General features: G+C 49.4%; 1 protein-coding gene across 1 annotated transcript in view; it reads left to right on the top strand.

Annotated features, from left to right (window-relative positions):
• LOC135369269 (glutamate receptor ionotropic, kainate 5-like) overlaps window positions 1–22,366 on the top strand; it is a 47,016-nt gene extending 24,650 nt beyond the window's left edge. The window contains exons 3-9 of the mRNA XM_064602876.1: window positions 9,734–9,834; window positions 16,162–16,252; window positions 16,909–17,073; window positions 19,357–19,489; window positions 19,568–19,785; window positions 21,064–21,350; window positions 21,462–22,366. Of these exons, the coding sequence (XP_064458946.1) occupies window positions 9,734–9,834; window positions 16,162–16,252; window positions 16,909–17,073; window positions 19,357–19,489; window positions 19,568–19,785; window positions 21,064–21,350; window positions 21,462–21,744 (1,278 nt within the window). The 3' untranslated portion in view covers window positions 21,745–22,366. The remainder of the gene's footprint in view (window positions 1–9,733; window positions 9,835–16,161; window positions 16,253–16,908; window positions 17,074–19,356; window positions 19,490–19,567; window positions 19,786–21,063; window positions 21,351–21,461) is intronic.
• The last annotated feature ends 854 nt before the right edge of the window (window positions 22,367–23,220 follow it).

Here is a 23,220-nt window from a genome sequence, read left to right as displayed (position 1 = left end):
CGGAGAGACGAGAGAAAAGCTTATGCAGATGGATGATGTGCTCCTCTTCGGATTGACTGGCCACTAGGATGTCATCGATGTACGCGAAAACAAATGGCAAACCTCTGGTGACGGAATCTATGAAGCGCTGGAATGATTGGGCGGCATTCCGTAGCCCGAAGGGCATCCGTGGGAACTCAAACAAGCCAAACGGTGTTGTAATGGCTGTTTTTGGGATGTCGGCTTCCGCAACGGGTATCTGATGGTAAGCGCGCACCAAATCAAGCTTCGAGAAAATCGTCGCGCCGTGAATGAATGCCGTGAAGTCATGAACATGAGGGATGAGATACTGATCGGGGATGGTAACCGAATTAAGCGCTCTATAGTCCCCGCATTGCCGCCAGTCACCGGTATTCTTTGGGACCATGTGGAGAGCAGAGGCCCAGCTGCTTGATGATGGAGCTCTAAAGAACGACAATTTGTTTGGTTAGTGGCGAGAGCCCAACTGATGCTTTAATGATCGTGCTCGTGAGATGGTGCCTCGCACCAGTAGCGATGTGGATGAAGGTGCTGCACTGCTACATGGCCCTCCCCTTAGCGAAGCGGTCGACAGTCATGGGCAGGCGATGATAGAGTGGGCTGAAGCTATATGATGACCCCGCAGGTCAGCCCGGTCGGCCTCTTCATTGCCGCGTACGCCGACATGACCAGGTACCCACTGTAATACTATGCAGTGGTCCAGGTCCAGCAGCTCCTTGTAAGTTTCAAGCACGTCAGCAACAATGGACATGAGAGGACCTCGAATGCCCAGTGTTGGCAGACATTGGATAGCAGCTTTCGAGTCTGTGTAGAAGACCCATGGCCGAGCTGAACACTGCATGATCTTGCGCATGGCAAAGAGCAAAGCATGTAGCTCAGCACATGTTGACGACGTCAGATGCGAGTGACGGAAGATACCGGTTATGTCTTCGGACGGAATAATATAGGCGCATGCAGAGCTGGCTTTTGTGGACGATCCATCCGTAAAAACAGGAGTAAAGCCTGCATACAGCTCGCTCATCATATCCAGTGTGAGCGCCTTGGACACACCTGCAGCGACAGCATCCTTTCTCTGCAGCCCGGGAACGCATAGTGAAGCAGATACCAGAGGGAGGGTCCAAAGTGGAGTTGAACGCGCCTGGGGTTCAACTTGAAAACGTGGCAGGTCAGGCTTTAGCTGTTCAATGCAGGACCTGAACTTGTTATTCCTGCGACGGGAAAGCTTCAGCAGTAAAGGGTGCCGCCGGTGATGAGCCAACAAACGGAGATAGTGACGGCTCGTCTCATTAAAGCGCTGGATAGCAAGCGGAGTCTCTCGCTTCTGCCATGACTAAACAAGTATCCGTTGTTCTTGGCACGCCCAGACACACACGCAGGCTACGTGCCAAAAGACACTGAAGCTTAGACTCGGAGGATGGCGAAATCCCGTGTAATACTGGAAGGCTGTATAGAAGCGGACCACGCACCAAGGCTCGATGAATGGCTAAAAGAGATCGCGCACCGCAGCCCCACATAAGGCCAGCAATGTGTCGCATTAGGGCGATCCCTTTGGAGAGTTTCGCCTCTAGGCCCGCTATATGTCTTCTCCACGAGAGTTGAGAGTCCAGCGTTACACCCAAGAACTTACATGAGGTGGAGTACTGGAGCTGCTGTCCAGCCACAGAAAGACGATATGAAAGCATGTTCCTTCGCGTGAAGGCGATGACGTCTGTCTTCTCCCACGAGATATCTAAGCCTGCCGTTAACAGGTATTGGTGTATGGAGTTAAGGGTTGACTGCAGTTGCCGCTGAATGGCGGGACGAGATTTTCCGGTAGTCCAGATGCAGATGTCGTCAGCATAAAGAGAGAAATATACTTCCCTCCCTATGAAGTCCTTAAGACCGGCCATAACTACGTTGAAGAGAAGCGGGCTAAGCACACTTCCCTGTGGCACCCCGTAGTCTGATGGAACAGGCGTAGTATCTCCCTCGGTTGTGCTGATAAACAGGGACCTACCGCGAAGGAAATCCGTGATCCAACGCATGGCCCTTAATTAATGGAAAAGAAGCACAAGGAAGCATATATAGGATGAAAATGCGACTGACGGTATCATACGCCCGTTTCACATCGAGGAATACAGCCACCATTATCCTTTTGCGGACTGTAGCGACACGCAGCAGAAGACGAAGTTGATGCGCCACCAGCAGCACATCGCAAGGCGCGAGCTTTGAAATTCTTCGACGGTTTTGGCCGCCATGAGACTAATGAGTCTGGCTCTGACGGCCACGCAATAAACAGCATTCTCCGCTACCGTTTTGGGATTACTTCACCTACGTTTCCCACACTGGTGACCCGGACAACGAACTGCCGCCGTCAGCCTCAACATGCTTGGTGACGCAGGGGCCAGCACCGCATCTGGCCAGCACCCTACCACGATGAACTACGTCGCTGTCCGTTTGCCGCCCTTCTGGCACAAGAACCCCAGCATATGGTTCATCCAAGCTGAGACGCAATTTCAGCTCTCCGGCATTTCCCCAGAGCTCACCAAGTACCGGCACATTGTTGCAGCGCTACCGCCAGAAATTGCTATTGAGGTTGCCGACGTGCTCCAAGCCCCGCCGCACGAGAATCCGTTCACCAACCTGAAGACTGCCATCCTAGATCGTACCTCTCTCACTGAGCGTAAGCGGCTCCAGCAATTGCTCAATGCGGAGGAGCTCGGTGACCGCCGACCGTCCCAGCTGCTACGGTCCATGGAGTCTTTGCTCGGCGATCGTGCCCCGACATTCGACGCCCATTTGCTGCGGGAGCTGTTTTTGCAACGCCTTCCCCCGCAAGCCCAGATGATTCTGGCCGCAGCGTCAAGTCTCCCCATTCACGATCTTGCTCAGCAAGCCGACAAAATCATGGAGGTGGTCGGCCCAGGCGTCGCGTCACTCTCGCAGCCCCCATTCGACTCTTCGGCACCCCGCTGCGATGCTGACCGTTCTCGCCACGACCCCGTGCACGCGCGCCTTGATTCCTTGTCAGCCGACATTTCCCACCTCCGCGAGTGCATCGACGCTCTTTCTGCTGATCGTACAACCCGCCGCCAACATTCCCCGCACCGCCGCCGCTTCCGAGGACGGACCTCTCGCACCCGCCGCCGCTCGTCTTCTCCGCGCTCCGAAGATTCCTCAGTTCCTTGGTGTTGGTACCACCATCGTTTCGGAGCTCGTGCGGAGAAGTGCACTCGGCCTTGCGGCTGGTCGGGAAACCCGGCAGGGGAGCACTGACGGCGACCAGCAGTCTCCCGGCGTCTCCCATCAGTCGCCTGTTCTACGTTACTGACCGTGTGACCAAGATGCGTTTCTTGGTCGATACCGGTGCCGAGGTCAGTGTGCTGCCTGCTTCCCCATCTGATAGGCGCCGCCCGGCCCTGTTTCATCTCACCGCAGTCAACAGCACCACCATTCCAGTCTTCCGACAGCAGATCCTCCGCCTCAATCTCGGACTGCGCCGAAGCTTCTCTTGGCTGTTCTTAGTTGCCGGCGTCGGTCAAGCGATCCTGGGTGCAGATTTCTTGCACCACTTCGGTCTCACGGTCAACCTTCTACACAAGAGACTTCTCGACTCGACAACAAACCTTTCAGTCTTTGTCAAGAGCGCCCCGTCGTCTCCCGTCGTGGCCTCCACTTCTACCTTTCCTGCCATGACGTCGCCTTATGCCTCCATCCTGAGGGAGTTCCCTTCCCTCACTCAGCCGCCGAATTGGTCAAGGCCTGTCGCTCATGATGTGGTCCATCATATCTGCACTACTGGACCACCCGTATTCGCACGACCACGACGGCTAGCGCCCGAGAAACTCAAAAGCAGCCGCATCGCTCCCCTGTCTGCTCCGTCAACATCCATTTCTCCCGAAGCTCTAGCTGTCGCGCAGAATGCAGACAAAGAACTTCCTCTGCTCCGCACCAACCATTCAACCTCTCTCCAGTTTGAAGATTTTCCCCTGCCAGGCACGGGTTTAAGCCTCTGCTGCGACACTTCTACCGGCCGTTCCAGACCGTTCGTCCCATCAGAGCTCCGCCGCGCAGTTTTTGCCGCCCTTCACGACCTCTCTCATCCTGGCGCCAGAGCGTCTCAGAAGCTCATAGCGGAACGTTATGTCTGGCCTTCAATGAACGCAGACATCCGTTTATGGGTCCGAGCCTGCCTTCCATGCCAGCGATGCAAAATACAGCGGCATACCATCACCCCGCTCAGCAAGTTTGCCCTGCCAGACGCCCGTTTCGACTCTCTTCATATGGACATTGTCGGCCCCCTGCCTCCATCCGACGGTTTCCGGTACCTGCTAACCATCGTCGATCGGTATACCCGATGGCCTGAGGCAACACCTATCAGGGACACCACAGCTGAGACCATTGCCTCCACTTTCCTTTCCACCTGGATTTCCCGTCTTGGAGTGCCATCTCGTATATCTACTGACAGGGGCCCGCAGTTCGAAAGCAGGCTATTCACGGCTTTCACGAACCTGCTTGGCACATCTCGCATCAGAACAACATCATATCATCCTGCATCGAATGGCCTGGTCGAAAGGCTCCACCATCATCTGAAAGCCGCCTTGATGGCCCATGATCACCGCTCTCACTGGACAGCCATTTTGCCACTGGTGCTTCTGGGCATCCGTGCCGCCTACAAACAGGACCTCAGCTGCAGCTCCGCCCAGCTCGTCTACGGCTGCCCCTTGCGCCTTCCCGCTGAGTTCCTCACCCCACAAGAACGAGAACTCCAGCCTTCCGTGCTGCTCGATCGCTTGCGGCATGCCTTCGATAGCCTCCGCCCAGTTCCCACGCGTGCAAACTCTTCAGCTCAGCCCTACATTCCGGAGGAGTTATCCACCGCCACCCACGTTTTCCTCCGTTCCGACGCCATCAAGAAATCTCTTCCCCCCCCCCCTACTCCGGCCCTTATCCTGTACTTCAGAGATCGGACAAGACCTTCCGTATAGCCATCAACGGCAGGCAGGATACGGTCAGCGTCGATAGGCTGAAACCAGCTTTTTTGGAGAATCCTAACCTTATCGCCTCGTCGCTCCCCGGCCCATCGCCTGTCGACGCTGCTTCCACCAGCTCCACCAAGCGCGTCACCTGGGCAGACCGCTCTTCGTCGTTTCCAGCAGGGGGGCCCTGTAGCGACACGCAGCAGAAGACGAAGTTGATGCGCCACCAGCAGCACATCGCAAGGCGCGAGCTTTGAAATTCTTCGACGGTTTTGGCCGCCATGAGACTAATGAGTCTGGCTCTGACGGCCACGCAATAAACAGCATTCTCCGCTACCGTTTTGGGATTACTTCACCTACGTTTCCCACAGGACCATTGCTTCCTGTGCTGCGGACACTAAGTCCATGATGGAATCCAGCGCTGAGCGGTACTGACGGAAACCCGGAGACTAGAAACTGCAATTACTCCCCATTTTACTATTTTCTTTTCTTAGAGTGGCACTGTAGTGATGGACGAAACAGTTGACGTTAGTGAAACTTTTCATCAGGAGGGCCCAGGTCACGGAGTAAGAAGACTAGGAGATGACACTGCCCATAGAAGCAAGCGCCAGCGCGCGACCAGAGACTGTCACGTTGGGGAAGAGAAAAAAGGCAGTTGCTGACTTCACGCGACAGATGGCACGGCGGCACTGTCTTCCATTTGCGCTTTTACATGGAAGGCTATGGGGGAAAACAGTGCTTTTCGCGAGTCGTACAGCAGCCTCTACGGATGATGACAAACTAACGAACGTGACCGATGTTTGTCTTGGCAATAAATATCATGCTTGTCAACTACATAACGCTTCTTGTTTCGCGAAACCAACGGGAAAACAATTTCATTCTTTTGCCTCTCGGTTCTGTTGAGCAGACGACAGGAGCACGGTGATCGCGTAAGCGTTTCATCTCCTTCTTCTTTCCTAGCGTTTAATTCACGTGCTTTCACGTGTTTTAGTCACGCCGCCTGACAAGCGACAGTATCACGTGACCGCATGCTTCGGAAATTCTGCGTCCTCGTGTAACAGATGGCAGTGCGGGCCGGGCCGCCGAGCGCGCGCTCCTCGTACATTCTCTGGTCGCAGGAGAGAGTGAAGTTTCATCTCCTAGTCTTCTTACTCCGTGGCCCAGGTTAAACCGCTGCATGCCATCATTGCTTTTTCGTGAACTACTTGTGGACTTAAGTTACGTATATTTCGTTTCGTGATGGAAGACAATAAATCCGTAAAATTGTAGTTGATACATACTTGTACTTGCACCTACATAAGGGGAAAAAGGGAGTAAAATGGGAATTAACTGCATCAAGCGTACATTGTCCTCTATGCTGCTGTTACTCCCCACTTTAATCCCCTAGCCGCGACATTTGCTCCCTGGAGTAGTACTGTTACCGTGTATTCACCCGAGCGACATTCCTCCAGAAGCGGAAGATGCGAAAAGCGTCATAGCTTTCTGCTGTCACGTGAGCACGACCGCTCAACGTCGTGTCTTCACTTGCGCTGGCAACCGTGGGGAATAATCCTGCTACACAGTCATAAGATATTCCGTAGCAGACGACAGGAAAACGCGCTGACGGTGTCGTGTTGCCTGCTAAGTGTCGTCTGCTAAATGCGATATTCGGCACCGTGTGAATGCTCAACATAAAACGGGACGGAACTTCGTCTCTGCAGGCAGTGTTTTCGCTTTTTCTTCCGCTAGAATATTCCGTGAGGATGTCGCTCGTGTGAATACACGGTTAGGGTGTAGGGAGGGAGAAGCCGTGAGAATGGTAGGCGCGTTCATACGGTAGAAGTGCAAGGGTGCAGGCGAGTTGGTACATTGTATAACATGGTTTTTATGGTTTTACCAGCCCTATTTAATCATTGTAAAACGGCGATAAAAAGAGACAACACGACACGTTATAGTGTTGTTGTCTCTCTCGAACGTGCCGTGTTGTCTCTCATTTTCTGTTCCGTGTCTCAGGATTTATCGCCGTTTTGCGTTTATTGACCCCTGGGCCGACTTCACTCGCGATTTTTTTTCCGTGCGCGGCGGGCGGTGCGTGTGCGGAGGGTTGTCCGCAGGCGTATAACATTCGCGTATAGTATACATGCAAAGAAGAGTCATACACAAAAAGTACAAGTTGTAATATATTTATTAAAGCCAATTATATTGCCAACTGCAATGCCAGCAGTGCTGTTACACTCAAAAGGGTGTGCGATATGTCGCATCGAATTTACACAAAAAAGGGTGTAAAAAGATTTAGTGTGCATTGTTGAACGTTTTAGAACAAGGTAAACACCCTTTAACCATCACACTCTTATTACACCCCTAGTACACCCTTAACGCACCAATGTAGATGTGCACCCAATTCACACCCACATATGAGAGGATCAGCCTCGCAGTGGTGTAATACGAGTGTGATCTGGGCGTGTATTGCAGAATACACCCCGCACAGGTTCTTTGCCCTCCTCCGATCCTCCTCCCCCTTTCTTTCTGGCCTCTCTCCGTAAGATTTCTATGGTTCTGGTCTCCGGGAGAGAAGCACTCACGCATTTTCGGCACCCGACACAGAACAGGAAACGCAAGTGTTTGGACAGCAAAAGTGCTTGAACTGGGAGATAGCAGAACTGGGAGAATCGGAATGGTGACCTTTGTTTTCCACCCTGAAAGCAGAGGTTGTAATATGCGCAGTGTTCAGGGCACATGACTGTCCCTTCCGTAATTTCCCTTTTGTTAACTTGCGATTGTACTTGTTTCTTACATTACAATGTGCGTGTGCTCTTTTCTTGTTTTCAATTCAAGTCATGTACTTTTTTTTTCATGTACAGTTTTTTTTTTTTGTGAGTGCATAGACCGTGTCTTGTTGTTAGTGCATATTGTATTATTGTATTTGTATATAGTGTCTACACTCTTAAAAACGAACTTCGCCACATAGCACGCACCTAGCCAATCATCACCCCGAATGACAACGTTCTCGCCCTAGATTTGTTGAAAACGGGAGGAGGAGCCTATTTTGTGCCGTGCATAATGGCACAAAATAGGCTCCTCCTCCCGTTTTCAACAAATCAGGGGCGAGAACGTTGTCATTCGGGATGATGGTTAGCTAGGAGCGTGCTATGTGGTGAAGTTCATTTCTAAGAGTGTATTTGTAGTGCATTGTATTGTATTAGTGTGCGCCAACATTAGGGTCGTCACGACCGTTCTTGCACTCTTAAAAATGAACTTCACCGCATAACACGCTCCTAGCCAACCATGATCTCGAATGATGTCGTTATCTGCCCTGATTTGTTGAAAACGGAAGGCGTACGCCTTTTTGTGACAATTATGAACAGCATAAGTGTCACAAAAAAAAGCGTACGCCTCCCGTTCTCAACAAATCAGGGCAGATAACGATATCATTCGAGATAATGGTTGGCTAGGAGCGTGCTATGTGGTGAAGTTCATTTTTAAGAGTGTGGGCGCCAATAAAACATTATTATTATTATTATTCACGCCGAACAAGGTCACCTCATCATTTTCCTATTCGTTCTCCGAAACCGGCAGCCTCTTTCGTTGGTGTTTTGGAGGAGGAGGAGGAGGTTGAATCAACCGTAAGAGAAGTGGCGGCTGAAACAAGAGATTTATGAAGGCAAAAGCTGATGCTATCAGGCGTGTCTTGTTACGCCGACGAAGCCACTGCATTTTTTAAGCCATTGACGACGACGTGACGAATTTTCAGTCTGAGGATGAAGCTTGAACATAGCTCAGCGCAATCACGATCGCAATGCCTTATCAAAGCCTGATGATCGCGATCATGAGTGCGATCACGAAGCACTGACAAGGCTGCCGCGATCATGATCGCGCGCAGCTATGAGCTTGAATAAGCTTCGAAACGTTACACATATGGCTGGTGTTTTACCTCGTTTTTAACCTGTTCTGTTGCCTATAGACTCTAAAAACAGAACTTCACCGCATAGCATGCTGTGCGACAACCATTGCCGCGAATGATAGGGTTATCGCTTTTGATTCGAGGAGACAGGGAGGCGTACGCCTTTTTGTGGCAATTAACATATATCTAAATTGTCGCAAAAAGGCGTACGCTCCCTTCTGTCTTTGAGTCAGAGGCGATAGCCGTATCATTCGTGGCAACGGTTGGCGCACAGCGTGCTATGCGGTGAACTTCTGTTTTTAGAGTTCACTCTAAAAACAGAACTTCACCGCATAGCACGTAGTCCGCCCACCACGGCCACGAATGATACGGTTATCGCTTCTGATTCGAGGAGAGAGGTGGGCCTTTTTGTGGCAATTGGGATATAATGGTAATTGCCACAAAAAGGCGTACGCCTCCCTCTCTCCTCGAATCAAAAGCGATAACCCTATCATTCGCAGGCAATGGTTGGCGCACAGCATGCTATGCGGTGAAGTTCTGTTTTTAGCTTCGATTCCCGGATGATTCTCTCGTACACTCTAAAAACAGAACTTCACCGCATAGCACGCTGTGAGCCAACCCTTACCACGAATGGTAAGGGTATCGCTTCTGGTTCGCGGAGAGAGATGGGCGTACGCCTGTTTGTGGCAATTTGGATATATGAAAATTGCCACAAAAAGGCGTACGCACCGGTCTCTCTTCGAATCAGAAGCGATAAGCCTATCACTCTTGCCAATGGTTGGAGCACAGCGTGCTATACGGTGAAGTTCTGTTTTTAGAGTGTATGTGTAACACCTGTAATGCACACATACACACTTGTAACCCATTTGGAACGCAGTGGGCTCCATACTCCACGAGGAACATCGTCAACGGCAGAGAACAGTACGGAGGAACCTTTGGCGCGATGCTGGAGGCCATGGCAACCAGCATGAGACTGCGGTATGGAGAGTTTTAACACCAATGTGTAAATAATGGGGTGTTTTCACATGACGTCAAGCGAACCCGTTCGGCCTCCATGGTGGTGGTCACTTTTTCGGCGCAGCTGCCGGGCTTATCTAGCCTTTGCTCGAAAACCAAGCCTTTGAATAGTGTCTTTGAAATCCGGACGCGTCCGTACCCTTCTTTTATCCCAAAGGCGTTTCGTCATTGTCGTTCTCACATTTTCTTGTATGAAAACTATGCTTGTCGCATCGAAAAATAGCGCAGTTTGTCATCTTGCAATGCCGCTAGCACGAAAAGTGACCATCAGTGGGAGGAGCTTCCGAGCATGCCACGTCACTGTCACGTCACAATGTGACGTACACTTTTAAAAAAAGGGTGTACTTTAACTCATTTCCTTGCCACATATATAACACCCTTTTGGAGAGTACAATTACGTTCAAAAGGGTGTCTCCTCACTCCCTCAAGGGAGTAGCATAACACCTTCTCCCTGCCTGGGGAGTAATTTTACTCTCTAGTAGGGAGAAAGGTGTTATGCTACTCCCTTGAGGGAGTGGGGAGACACCCTTTGAGCTGTGGGAATCCTACTGCCATCACCAGGCAGTCGAAACCCACCCAGGGGAAGACCCCTCGTTCTGCCTCCGAGGAACGACACTCCAAACAGACATAGGAAATCCAGAGATTTTATTACATACCAGTTAGATCCAGAGCCAACAATACAATACCGCGCACAGCCACGCTACCGCCACCAGCCCAGAAGCGCCGTGTCTCTCAGCCGCGTCTTTCAGCCGAGTCCCATCGACCGTCCCCCGATGTCTCTTTCGTGAGCGTTGCTGCTTCTTTTAAGCCCGACAGCAACGCTCCCAGTTGATCCTCCTCACCCCGGAGAGCAATGCTTTTTATCAACAACGACAACAGCAGCAGGAGAATCAAAGATAACGCGGACACGTTTCTGGCTATCGCTCCCACAGAGCGCAATTGTACTCTCCAAAAGGGGTTATGTATGTGGCAAAGAAAGATGTGCCAACCGAATTAGCAGGGATTCGAGGTTCAAGGAATCGGAATCCCAGCGCCCAAAAACGGCGAATCCGGAATCTTTCGAATCCACCAATCCATGTTTACTTGTTTCTTTTTCAAATTGGCGGCTCCGGATAATGAAAGATGGACGCCTCTGAAAGGTTAGCCAGCTGTAGGACGCGAAAGCCTCATTGACCGACGGATGTTTTCCTGTTTGTTTGTTTACGTTGCTCTGAACTGAAAGATTTCAGGTATAGGAACCGTTGCAGTACAAGCTTAAAAGTAATACGGTTTTGCGTTCGGTTGTTGCTTAGTTTTATGAAAATAATTCAGACTCGAGGATTTATGTACTGCTTGTAGTCGACGAACAATATGCTAAAGTGGGCCTCCGCAACAAAATCACCACAACGATTGTGACATAGCAGTAACCCTTGCGGTGTCAGGAACATACGTACGAAAATACGGCGTTCTCAAGGTGCGCAGATTTTATTCGAACGAATTATTACGAAGTAAGCGCTTCGCCTCTGTGAAGCAAGAGGGCGCCGAAAGCAACACTGCTGACGTCATCCCGCATGGAAGGGTGCAAGCTTCGTAGGGGGGTAGCAGACGACAATGCCGGGTGACGCCCCAGTATCTTCCTCCGGGCCACAGGGGTGACACAAACTCGCCATTGTTGTAACTACCCTCAAGCGGGTGCTTTTGGCAGAACTGCCATCTTGTCGTGGTCGCACGTCATAGAAAACGTCATTTTGAGGCCATGTGACTTTGTTTACGTGTCGCTTTGCCGCTTACCGACATATTTTCACCGTCATAACACCAAAATATGACCATATTTTGCCAGCGTAAACTATGCGGTGCTTCTTCCGCAACATGGTAGCCCATTTCACCTCAGTTTCCGCACATCGCACCCGCTCGGCAAGTCTTAACGCGCGGTCGTCATCACATCTTTGGAAGCTGTCAACGAGGCTTTATACGAGGCTTTATGTGTAAAACTGCGCGTTTTACTGCAGGATGATCGGATAAAAATAATTACCGTGATCGAAAAACATTCAAAACGTCGTCCAGAAACAACAACCGCATTGTTTACAAACGGTTTGGCCGCCGATCACGGGCGCCGCCATCTTTAAGGTCACGTGTGCCTTGACGTTTGCTGTGACGTGCGACCAGGACCTGTCCAGGATGCATTTTGTTCCCCCAGTACGCTTTCGTCTATACGGAGCAATACATTGGATGCCACCCCTGTGCTCCGGGCGAACCGCTGTGCGCGTTGCATGTTGGTTTCGGTTTGGTATTGTCATCATTTACGAATTAATTACTCGCACAAAATGAATGCGAACGTCGTATTCGGTATCAAGGGAGCGGTCTGTGTTCGGTATGATGCTCACCTAATCTTTTTTTCGAATCCTTCCGAAGTCTCCCATTACATAAATTACGTTTAAGAAGAACTATATGGGTATAGTTATCCGGAGTTGTCGCTGCGCCATTAAACTCACAATCACAATCGCATATTTTCTCCGAAAACTGAAGCATTCCTTTTGCGTTTTTCATTGAAACAAATGTATCATATTCTGCTTCAAAACACTTTTCAGTAGAAGCCTTTCCCCCGAAGTTTGAAGCTCTTTTTAGAGAAAGGTTTTCGAAAGATTCCAGATTCGTAAGACTCATGGATTCGCAGAACATTCCTTGGATTTGGATTAGGAAAATTCTAGATTCTTCCAACCTCTAGTAAATGTGTACATCACTGAGTTCACGTACGTTTACCCTATACCGGGTGTTTCAGTTAAAACCCCGGGCTAAATAATTCGCGAACGGGTGCACCAATCCACGAACTTTCTTTTTTACAAGTATCTGTCCGATACCACCTACAAGCTGCACACCGTGTGAATGAGTGGGAGGCGCTCATTATTAAAATAAAAATGCAAATGAGTTTCGTAAAAAAGCGTAACTTCTAAAGCAGGGCGCTGTCGGCATTAAAATGGGTACTACCCCTTTTGGGACCTTCAGTGGACACCTTTTAGAGAAAAATCTGCCACCGAAGTGGGTCATTTGTTGCAGTAATTAATTGGTTTCGGTTTACGTATTTTTGTCGCGGCTGGTCGCGGCGAAGCGCAAAAGGGCGTATTTCATTGGTGTACTTCATTGGTGTAATTCATTAATGTAAGGACGTAATTTATTGATGGATAAGGGAGTGAAAGAGCGTCCTTTTGCGCTGCGCCGCGACCAGCCGCGACAAAAATACGTAAACCGAAACCAATTAATTACTGCAACAAATGACCCGCTTCGATGGCAGATTTTTCTTTAAAAGGTGTCCATTGAGGGTCTCAAAAGGGGTAGTACCCATTTTAATGCCGACAGCGCCCTGCTTTAGAAGATACGCTTTTTGACGAAACTCATTTGCAGTTTTATTTTAATAATGAGCGCCTCCCACTCATTCACACGGTGTGCAGCTTGTAGGTGGTATCGGACAGATACTTGTAAAAAAGAAAGTTCGTGGATTGGTGCACCCGTTCGCGAATTATTTAGCCCGGGGATTTAACTGAAACACCCGGTATAGCCTTAGATAATTTATTTCTCTCGCCACATTCTGCTCTCGCCGATACCGACTATATCTGTGCCCGCGCTAAACCTTGTCACCGCTATGTGACCGAATCCCAGCCCGTGCCCTATACCCGAATCCCAGTGCAAGAGCGACTGCACAGACCCTGTAGTACACCCATACAGGCTTCTCTTGTATACCACCGCCCTCTTCGTTTCCCTTCCAATTTCTTCACTTCACGCACTCTTAAAAATGAACTTCACCACATAGCACGCCAAAGGTCATTCCCCCCCCCCAAAAAAAAGAAGAAGAAAGAGGCGTACTCCACCCGTTTTCAACAAATCAGGGCAGATAACGATCAGATAACGATATTATTCGAGATCGTGGTTGGCCTTCAGCGTGCTATGTGGTGAAGTTCATTTCACCATCACCACCACCACCATCACCATCATTTATAAGAATTACATGATACGCTCTGGATTCTCTGAGCCGCCAATGGGCTGCCTTCGAGTTGAATGGCGGCGCTACGCCTGCTGGAACTTCAAGCTTCCGGTCCGATTTTTTCAGTTTCGCCCGATGAGGGCAAAGCAATGGTTTACAAACTCAATGCTGAAAGGACAACCAACACTCTAAGAAAAAAGGGCGTGAAAAAAGGTGGTATACACTGTTAAAACAGAATTTCACCACATAGCACGCTCCTAGCCAGCCATCATTCCGAATGATATCATTCTGTGTCCTGATTTGTTAAAAACAGGGAGGAGGCGTCTATCTGGGACAAGATAATCTGTCCCAGATAGGCGCCTCCTCCCTGTTTTTAACAATTCATGACAGAGAATGATATCATTCGGAATGATGGTTGGCTAGGAGCGTGCTATGTGGTGAAGTTTTGTCTTAACAGTGTAGTTACCACCCATGTCAGTATAGCGTCTGATAAAGGGTGTAAAAGGGTGGTAAAAGCAATTATATTATATATCCAAATTGTTACAAAAAGGCGTACGCCCCTCACTCACCGAATCAGGAGCGGTAACCCCATCATTCGTGCGCTGTTAAAACAGAACTTCACTGCATGGCACGCATTTAGCCAACCACCAATGTACCGAATAATATCATCCTGTGTCCTAATTGGTTCAAAACAGGGGGAGGAGCCTATCTGGGACAAGCGTAATGTATCCCAGATAGGCGCCTCCCCCATTTTCAGAATGATATCATTGCTGGGACCGTGCTATGTGGTGAAGTCCTGTTTTAACAGTACTCTTCGTGGCATCCGCACTCTAAAAACAGAGCTTCACCGTGTAGCACGTAGTGCGCCCATCGCTGCGGCGAACGATATGATTATCGCTTTTCATTCTAGGAGAGAGGGAGGCGTTCGCCTTTTTGTTAGAATTACCATATAACCAAACTGCCACAAAAGGGCGTACCCCCCTTCTCTCCTCGTATACGAAGAGATAACCCTATCATTCGTGGCCATAGAAATCTTACGGAGAGAGCACACTCTTACAAATGAGTTTCACCGCATAGCACGCCTCCTAGCCAACCATCATCTCCAATGATATTGTTATCTGCCCTGATTTGTTGAAAACGGGAGGCGTACGCCTTTTTTGTGACACTTATGCTGGTCATAATTGTCACAAAAAAGGCGTACGCCCACGTTTTCAGCGAATCAGATCAGATAACGAAATGATGGTTGGCTAGGAGCGTGCTATGCGGTGAAGTTCATTTTTAAGAGTGCATACGAGGAAAGCCGGGGAGGAGGATCGGAGGAGAGCAAAGAACTTTAACGTGGCTCCTCCCTCGCTCAATGTATGCGCTCGGAGGTAGCCATATTGAATCAGCCGAGGAAACGTCGTGTATTCCCAGCCCGTGAAAGCAACCACAGTTCCAGAAACTGTTGCAAGACTTGCTCGGTTGCTCCTCTGCTTCCGTCGGCTACATATTTTGTCAGTGTCCGCCCCTATCCAGGCTTGTAGTCAAGGCTGGTTGAGGCAACGGCGGAGACGGCGTCCCCATGTGGCGTCCGTGTCATGTCTGTTTCTTCGTGTGTGTGTGTGTGTGTATGTGTTTTCATATATCTTACGGTTTCATGGGTCCTGGCGGTGTGTTACTGTTCCAAAAACATTTTTGGCGTCATGTTTGGTGTATGCTTACTGGATTCCTTTGTTTGCATGCGCCGCGGCAACAGTAGCTGATTCAATATGGCGGTCCCCTCGCTCATACGTCCCAGTTTCGGAGGTTTCCTTCTGGCATACTCCTTAAGATTTCTATGTTCGTGGCACTGGATGGCCCACAGCGTGCTATGCGATGAAGCTCTGTTTTTACTGTGTGGAGAGACCATATTTACGGTGTTGCAGATTTCCAATGTCGCCGCTGTGACGGCAGCGGCGAGTTCGCCTATCCCCCTTTTTTTTTTCCTTCATCACATATCGCAAGTTCACTTATCGCATGTAATAACCAGTACACCAGCTGACCAGTAGAAGCGATATTGAGGCACACACTCTTAGAAATGAGGGGGGGGGGGGTGATGGCACGTCTTCAAGATGTCCTCGTTAAGTCATGCGGTGCACCGCATGACTTAACGAGGACATCTTGAATACGTATCCGTTTTATGATCTCTTGCAACCGTCTGTTTTTTTTAGTTATTATTATTATTATTATTATTATTATTTTCACTCTTGTCAGGTGAGTAGAACGAAGGCCTTCCGCGAAAACTTTAGGTTTAGCGGACAACAAAGAAAAAGCGAATGTAAAGATGGAATGATTGTGACTTGACTTCACAGGTATCAGCTTCGCCACCCTCCAGATGACGTCATGGGAGAACGACTTCCCAACGGCACCCACACGGGGCTGGTTGGCATGCTACAAAGAGACGTAAGTCCACCTTTTTTTTTGTAATCCGCGAGGCTCTCCGGCCCTTTCTGCACCGCTTCCGGTTCGTTGCCAATGCGACATCCGGTTTTGCCGCAAGCACGCCCTGCGCCAAACCACTGTGCTGATTGATGCAGTTGTAGCTTCTGATTTGAGGATAGAGAGGGCCATATACGCCTTTTTATGGCAATTCAAATTGCCACAAAGAGGCGTACGCCTCCCATTTTCAACAAGTCAGGAAAGTGAAAGATATCCATTCTGAATGGTGGCTGGTCCCGAGCGCACTTATAGTCTCAGAAGGACCGGACCAGCTCCCGTGGCTCAGTGGTTAGCGTGCTAGCCATGTCACGTCGAGACTGGGAGGTACCCGGGTTCGAATCCCGGTGCCGGCTGTGCTGTCTGGGGTTTTTCCTGGGTTTTCCTCAGACGCTTTCAGACATATGTCGGCACAGTTCCCCTAGAAGTCGGGCAGGACGCACGTTTCCCCAGGGCGTCAGTCGTGACGTTGCCCACATACGTGAGGCCGACAACGGCAAGCCCTTTCACCATCACCACCACCAGAAGGACCGGAAGTCTTCGTGGCACCGGGAGTTGTGACGGGGCCTTTGTTTGTGTTTACCCGAGCATGTCATGTTTTATAATCTGTCCCGTCGCCGTAGGAGGTGGACATGATTTTTTTGTCGTCGTGCTACACGTACGACAGGAGCCACTTTATCAACTTCGGTTCCGCCCTGCTGGAAACCCCCGTTTCCATTTTGTCGGGAGCAGCCCAGATCGAAGACGGGTCCAATGTTTTCGGCTACATCCTCACCTTTGACTGGAAGGTATTGTCTGGAAATAATATTTCTCCCCGTATATCGTCGGCAAATGCGCACAAATAGTGATCGATTTCCCAAAGCTGCAAAAAAGAGAGAAACTTTTATTCAAATTTACGAAAAAAATGAAACAAATGTGACAAGGGTAAAGAACCTACACTCTGAAAACAGAACTTCACCGCATAGCACGCTATGCGCCAACCATTGCCACGAATGATATGGTGGGCGTACGTCTTTTTGTGGCAATTTGGATGTATGAAAATTGCCACAAGGACGCGTACGCCAGCATCTCTATTCGAATCATAAGCGATAACCCTATCATTCTTGGCAATGGTTGGCGCACAGCGTGCTATGCGGTGAAGTTCAGATTTTAGAGTGTACTGCCTAATGGAGAATTCGGGTGGACATTTCATAGCATTTTTTTTTGTTTTTTTGCCAGATCTCGAGCAGTTATGTTCCTTTGGTCAGAATGAAGCAATCTCGCATGTTCGCGTGGCGCTTTCCGGGCGCTCGGAATTTGCACTGCAACGGTGGCGAGTGCCCTCATTGGCCCGCACGTTGAAATCACGTGGTTTAGCAGACGACAGAACTCGAAGACGGGCGACTGCGACACCTCTATCCAAGTAACTAAAACAGCTACAGTCCTAGCAGTCATGTTGGGGTGGCAAGGGTCACGTGATCAGAGCTCGTTCGCCGACCTAGCAATTTCCGAGTGCTCGGCCGTGTTGCTACGAAATGATCACCCGAATTCGCTATAAAATGCGTGGTGCATCGCATTTCAAATCTTCATTGATTGCAAGACTATATTTCTTTGGATTAATGTAAACACGTGCTGCACCTGATCCACCTTCAAATCACGACCTACTAGATTATAACGACCATGTCATAATCGGCGACTTCTATTTAGAAGCCCGTCGTCACGACCCACTAGGGGCGCTACTCATCGGCAAGAGAGATCTACACCATGATTGGACAATGGAAATTTGAATATTGAACGCGCAGAAGCGGATATAAGACTACCGTAGCAGACGACAGCAACAGCTCCTGTGAGAACGCCTTGAATGATGATGATAATCAACTTAAAAAAGAAAAGCATCTCCCGTGGGACATTCACCGCTTGCACAAAAATACTAAGGTAAGCTGAAGTTACAAAGTATCGCAGAAATTGACGAACCAATAACCGGGACGGTCAGCAGCGCCACCGCTAGCTTCCAAATGCGGCGCTGGGAAGGGGTGCCTATAACATGGTCGTTATAATCTAGTAGGTCGTGCTACAAATACAACATTGGAACACCACTTTCAAGCGCGACAGAGGTAATATTGGAGCGCGAGGTATTGACATATTGTAGTGGCGCTAGTGGGTTGGGTTGCGGACAGTGAAGACGATGCGCGAGAGCACGGCCTGGACCATTCTTCTGGCTGACTGGAGGCATAAGCTCGAACATATATTGTCTCGTCCCTAGTTACCTAGTAATGATCCAGGCCATGCTCTCGCGCATCGTCTTCAGTGTCCGCAACCCAACCCACTAGCGCCACTACAATACCTCCCGATTTGAGCTCACCGTGTCTCCAACGGTATACCTAAGTTCTAGTAGTGTTGCCAAATTAGCTAGAGTTGCCAAAATGAATTACACATTGATCGAGAAGTCACCCGTCAAAAATAACTCGGTACGAGTTAAGTTACCGTGTGCAAAATGTAACTAAGTTGGTAATGAAGTTCTTCAGCCTGAAATGTAACCCGCAGTTACTGAGTTACATAAAAAAAAAGGAACGAGTTATTTCCAAGTTACTTCGGACACAAAATAGCACTACACAGGTGCAGCACGCGTGATGCAGTTGAATTAGACGATGAGTTGCCTGCGGAGGAGTGCGACACGCTTAGATCATTTTCGTTTATGTCCGGCAATTTGAATGCTTTGAATCTTACGCCCTGCGGGCGCACCATGGTTCAGCCTTATTTCAATGGCTGCGGTTCTTACTTCCTGAATGGAATACCGTCATTGATTGAATAACACGTTCTGTGGCATAAAGTGCCACGAAAGAACCGGAGAGAAAACTAGAAAATAAGTGGACGTGAGTGAAAAGCAAATTAAAAGTAACTTGGAACTTAGCCTAAGTTACTTTGCCAAAGTTACCTAAAAAAAGAAACGAGTTGCTCTGCAAGTTACCGCAGCGCAAAAGTACCAAGTTAAGTTACAAGATACAAAAAAAAAAGGAACTTAGTTACAGTAACGTTTTGCTTGTGACGTGTCACCTCGAACTCTGGAATTACACATTACCCAACATTTCCAGGTGTGGGCTTTGGTTATGTGTACAATACCGGTCCTGGCCGTCACGCTTGCAATCTGTACGACGGGTCTGAAAAACTTGGCTGCATCCTCTCAGAAGCACGCCTGGGACCTTTTGTGCAGCCTACTTTACGAACGTACGTACATCACGTTGCCATGTAGACATCGGTAATCACACGTTGATCCCTTTGTGAGAGACTTTTCGCCATCTCCAGAAATCCCCAGGAAACACAAAACCGTCTCGAGCCGTCTCGTCCTGGCAGCCTGGTTCCTAGGTGTGCTCGTCATCGCAAACTCGTTCGCGGGTCTCCTCAAGTCCTGTGTGGCGGTCAAGAAAGCTCCAGCACAGGTGGACTCAGTGGATGACGTCATCCGTGACCCACCGGATCAAATCCTCACATGGGGAGGGTCCCGCTTCGAAACAGTTATCAAGGTGACGAGATGTCTCAAAAATGATTCCCCGTATAGGCTCAACTGTCACAGTGGACCTTCAAATATTCCTAGCAAAAGTTGTTTTGTTTGGCGACTCTCAACAACGACACATTTCGCTCTTGCACATGAGGTCTAGCGTACGAGTAGGTGTACTTGTACACCTAGGTGTACTTAGAGTCCCTAAATAGCCAAGCAGAGCAGCGCCACTTAGCCACGCCGGCGAGCGCGTCCACCATCTTGAGTCATGAGCGGCTGCGTCGCTTATCAGTGGGACACTAATCTCCTCCCTCTCCAGCTTAGAACAAGGCGCAGTCGAGTCCCAAACGAGGAAACCGGTTTTGGATGGACTGGTTACTCAACATGGCGGAGAGTTCTTGGAAGGAGAAACCACGTGACACGGTCGGGCCAATCGCGGACACTGAACGTCGGCTCTGGCGCGGAAAAGGCATACGATGCTCTGTCTGTACCCCTGTCTATTGACTTTAGGTGTACTGTCCGCGGCACAGTTGTCTTTAATCCTCATGCCGGTGCGGAACCGTCCCCTATTGGCGGTGTCGAGTCTACGCAGTTACGATGGAGACAATGTCTAATGAAGTCTCCAAGGGGGGGGGGGGGGGCACGCACAACCGTGCATAAAAAAGGGGAGTCTGGCCTTGCATTCGGCCACATTAGATAAAGCTTGGAGACATCACAGCCGCGCTGCGTGCCCGTTTCTCTGTTTCTAATTTGCTCGGGACATGCACACCTCGCAAACCGTGTATCCACACGAGCGACATTCTCCCAGAAGCGGAAGATGCGAAAAGCATCATAGCTTTCTGCTGTCCCGTGAGCGCGAGCGTTCAACGTCGTATCTTCACGTACACTCCTAACCGTGGGGAATATCCTGCTTCACAGCAATCTTCACAGCAACAAGATATTCCGTAGCAGACGACAGGAAAACACGCTGACGCTGTCGTCTGCTATAAGTGTCGTCTGCTAAATGCGCAGTACGCCACTCCCGCTATTCCACACAGTGTGAATGGTCAACATAACACGGGACGGCAACTTCCGCTCTGTGAGCAGTGTTTTCGCTTTTTCTTCAACTAGAATTCCGTGAGAATGGTGCTCGCGTGAATACACGGAAAATGGCATATTCTGCGCGGCAGTTCTGAAGGTAGTATGTCGACATCACCCAGTAAAAATCAGTATATATTGTTCAAAGTGCCCTAGATGTTCCTTTAATGAGCGAGTGGTGTTAAGCTCAGTTACATCCCCCTTTCGGCTAACATTGTCTCAATAGAACTCCCCAGAGCGACGCCACCGAGAGCTGTACTTTATGATACTCAAGACAAATGGAAGCGTACTGTCTACGGAACTGTTCCGAGAAAGCAACTTGCAGAAGGTGGAGCAACGACGGGCCATCATCGTGGTCGACAAGGTGTCCATACAGTGTGCCTTGGCTGACCATTGTCGAAAGAAGCACAGAGGAAGCTTCCACATTGCTCGGGAAGACATCTCTACCGAGCGTCTGGCTTTCCTCTATTCCAAGAAGCTTCCCAGAAGAATGTACGAGGCCATAGATACCAGGTAATGTCAATGAAAGCTTCCTTCGCTATAAGCAGCGTAGTATATGCCAGTACCACATTGCGCTTTCTATAAAAGCTGTTCATGTCAGAAAGTTTGGTTGAATATCCGCAGGGCCCGTTGGCTTTTCGAAGGTGGTCTCGTTTCCAAATGGATGGCGGACAGCACAGGCAACTGGCAGCGTTGCATGGGGCGAAACGAAGCGCCTCGTGTTCAAAGTTTCACACTCGATGACTCTAAGGCAGTTTTTGTGCTGTGGGCGATCATCCTCGCCATGGCATTTCTCGCTTTTTGTGTCGAGGTTTGCACATATAGGGCTTCGGAACGGCATCCAGCTACGGGAGCTCTCCAAAAAGTTATCATACTCCCTGGCACGTTTCGAACTCATGTGCTTTAGATACACAATGCCTCCTATATATTTCTGTAATGCCTGGCAAGACGGGTCCCTCCGTACTGCAGCACCCTTTCCTGCTCCTCCTCTCCCGCGGCTCTCTCTCTTTCTTTCTGTTATTTTTATTTATTTTTTTTCAGCGGTGGCGCTAGTTCCCGAGGGTTACGAGAACTGTCGTCTGCTATCGGTCCATTGTGTTTAGAATCACTTCGTATGCTTTTGAACTTTTTCGAATTGAAGTGCTTCTTGCCGCAAAGCGAGGATAAATTCTGCTTGTGCACAGCTGCTGCATCGTATCACAGTGATGCATATCCTAGGGTCTTGGCGCTACCTGACGGAGGCCCCCCATACTAACGCGGACATACGCGCAGAACGGGGTGCCCGCTGACTTGACAGGCATAAAGATACAGGAGGCGTTTAGATACACCATCATCAATGATGGACTTTCGTAGCCCAGAGACAAATAATATATAAGGTAGTTCGCGAACTAGCCCAATTATTATATCTGCACCTTGACACAAATTTTGTGGCTCAACCACCGTCATTATACGAGCTAACAAGAACACCAATAAATTGACCCTCAGGTTGATATCGTGTTTTAACGTGTGATGCATTTTGGTTTGGTTTAGTGCACGGGGAAATAAAATGCATAGCCATGTCTCTGTGTGGATTGATTCGTGTGACTTTAATGCCAAATGCCGTCGTTGTTCAACTCGCAAGCTCCAATATTTGTTTTGGCACACTTTTTCTAATGACAGGGTTTTTTTCTTTCCTCTATACTCTACAGATGTCCACGAACATCGTACACCTATAACCTATAGCAGACCGCACTGTAACTGCACTTGCACCACATTGTTTGCTAAATAAAGCCGGAATGACGGAGAGTGTCCTCCCCTCGTCTCAGATGAGACAGGTCAGTAGTATAGAGATAGACTGCATAATATTGGAACGGCATAAGAACCCGAGCGGCGTAAGAACCATGCGCTATAACGACCACTTTTTTATAATCCAAGATGGCAGATTCTAATCCAATTCTAAGCCAACAAAATCCAGTTCTAAGCCAACACAATCCATTTGTAATCCAACACAAGCCAAATCCAAAGCCATCTGATTGGCCGCCATTAGCCCCGCCCACTTCACGTTGATTGGCCACCGCGCCCAACTGATCTTTGAATGGCTGACCGTAGATCCGCTCCTTTATGCTAATTAGTTGGCTTGGCTCCGCCCAGTTCACACTGAGCGGCCCCTGCTAAGCCTTGACTGATCATTGATTGGTTGACTGTAGCTCCGCCCCAGAGACTTTATTACATACCAGTTAGATCCAGAGCCAACAATACAATACCGCGTACAATACCGAGTGTCCTCCCCTCGTCTCAGATGAGAGACGTCTATACCGACAGATCTGTTGACGCCTAGACCTCCATAAGGACACAGGCTGAATCCTTGGTGGAGCCTTTCTGTGCAAAATTAGTGAAGCTAACT

The sequence above is a fragment of the Ornithodoros turicata genome, chromosome 9 (assembly GCF_037126465.1).
Source record: "Ornithodoros turicata isolate Travis chromosome 9, ASM3712646v1, whole genome shotgun sequence".
Lineage (NCBI taxonomy): Eukaryota > Metazoa > Arthropoda > Arachnida > Ixodida > Argasidae > Ornithodoros > Ornithodoros turicata.
The sequence above is the reverse complement of the archived record's forward strand: the minus strand, read 5'-3'. Positions and strand labels throughout refer to the sequence as shown.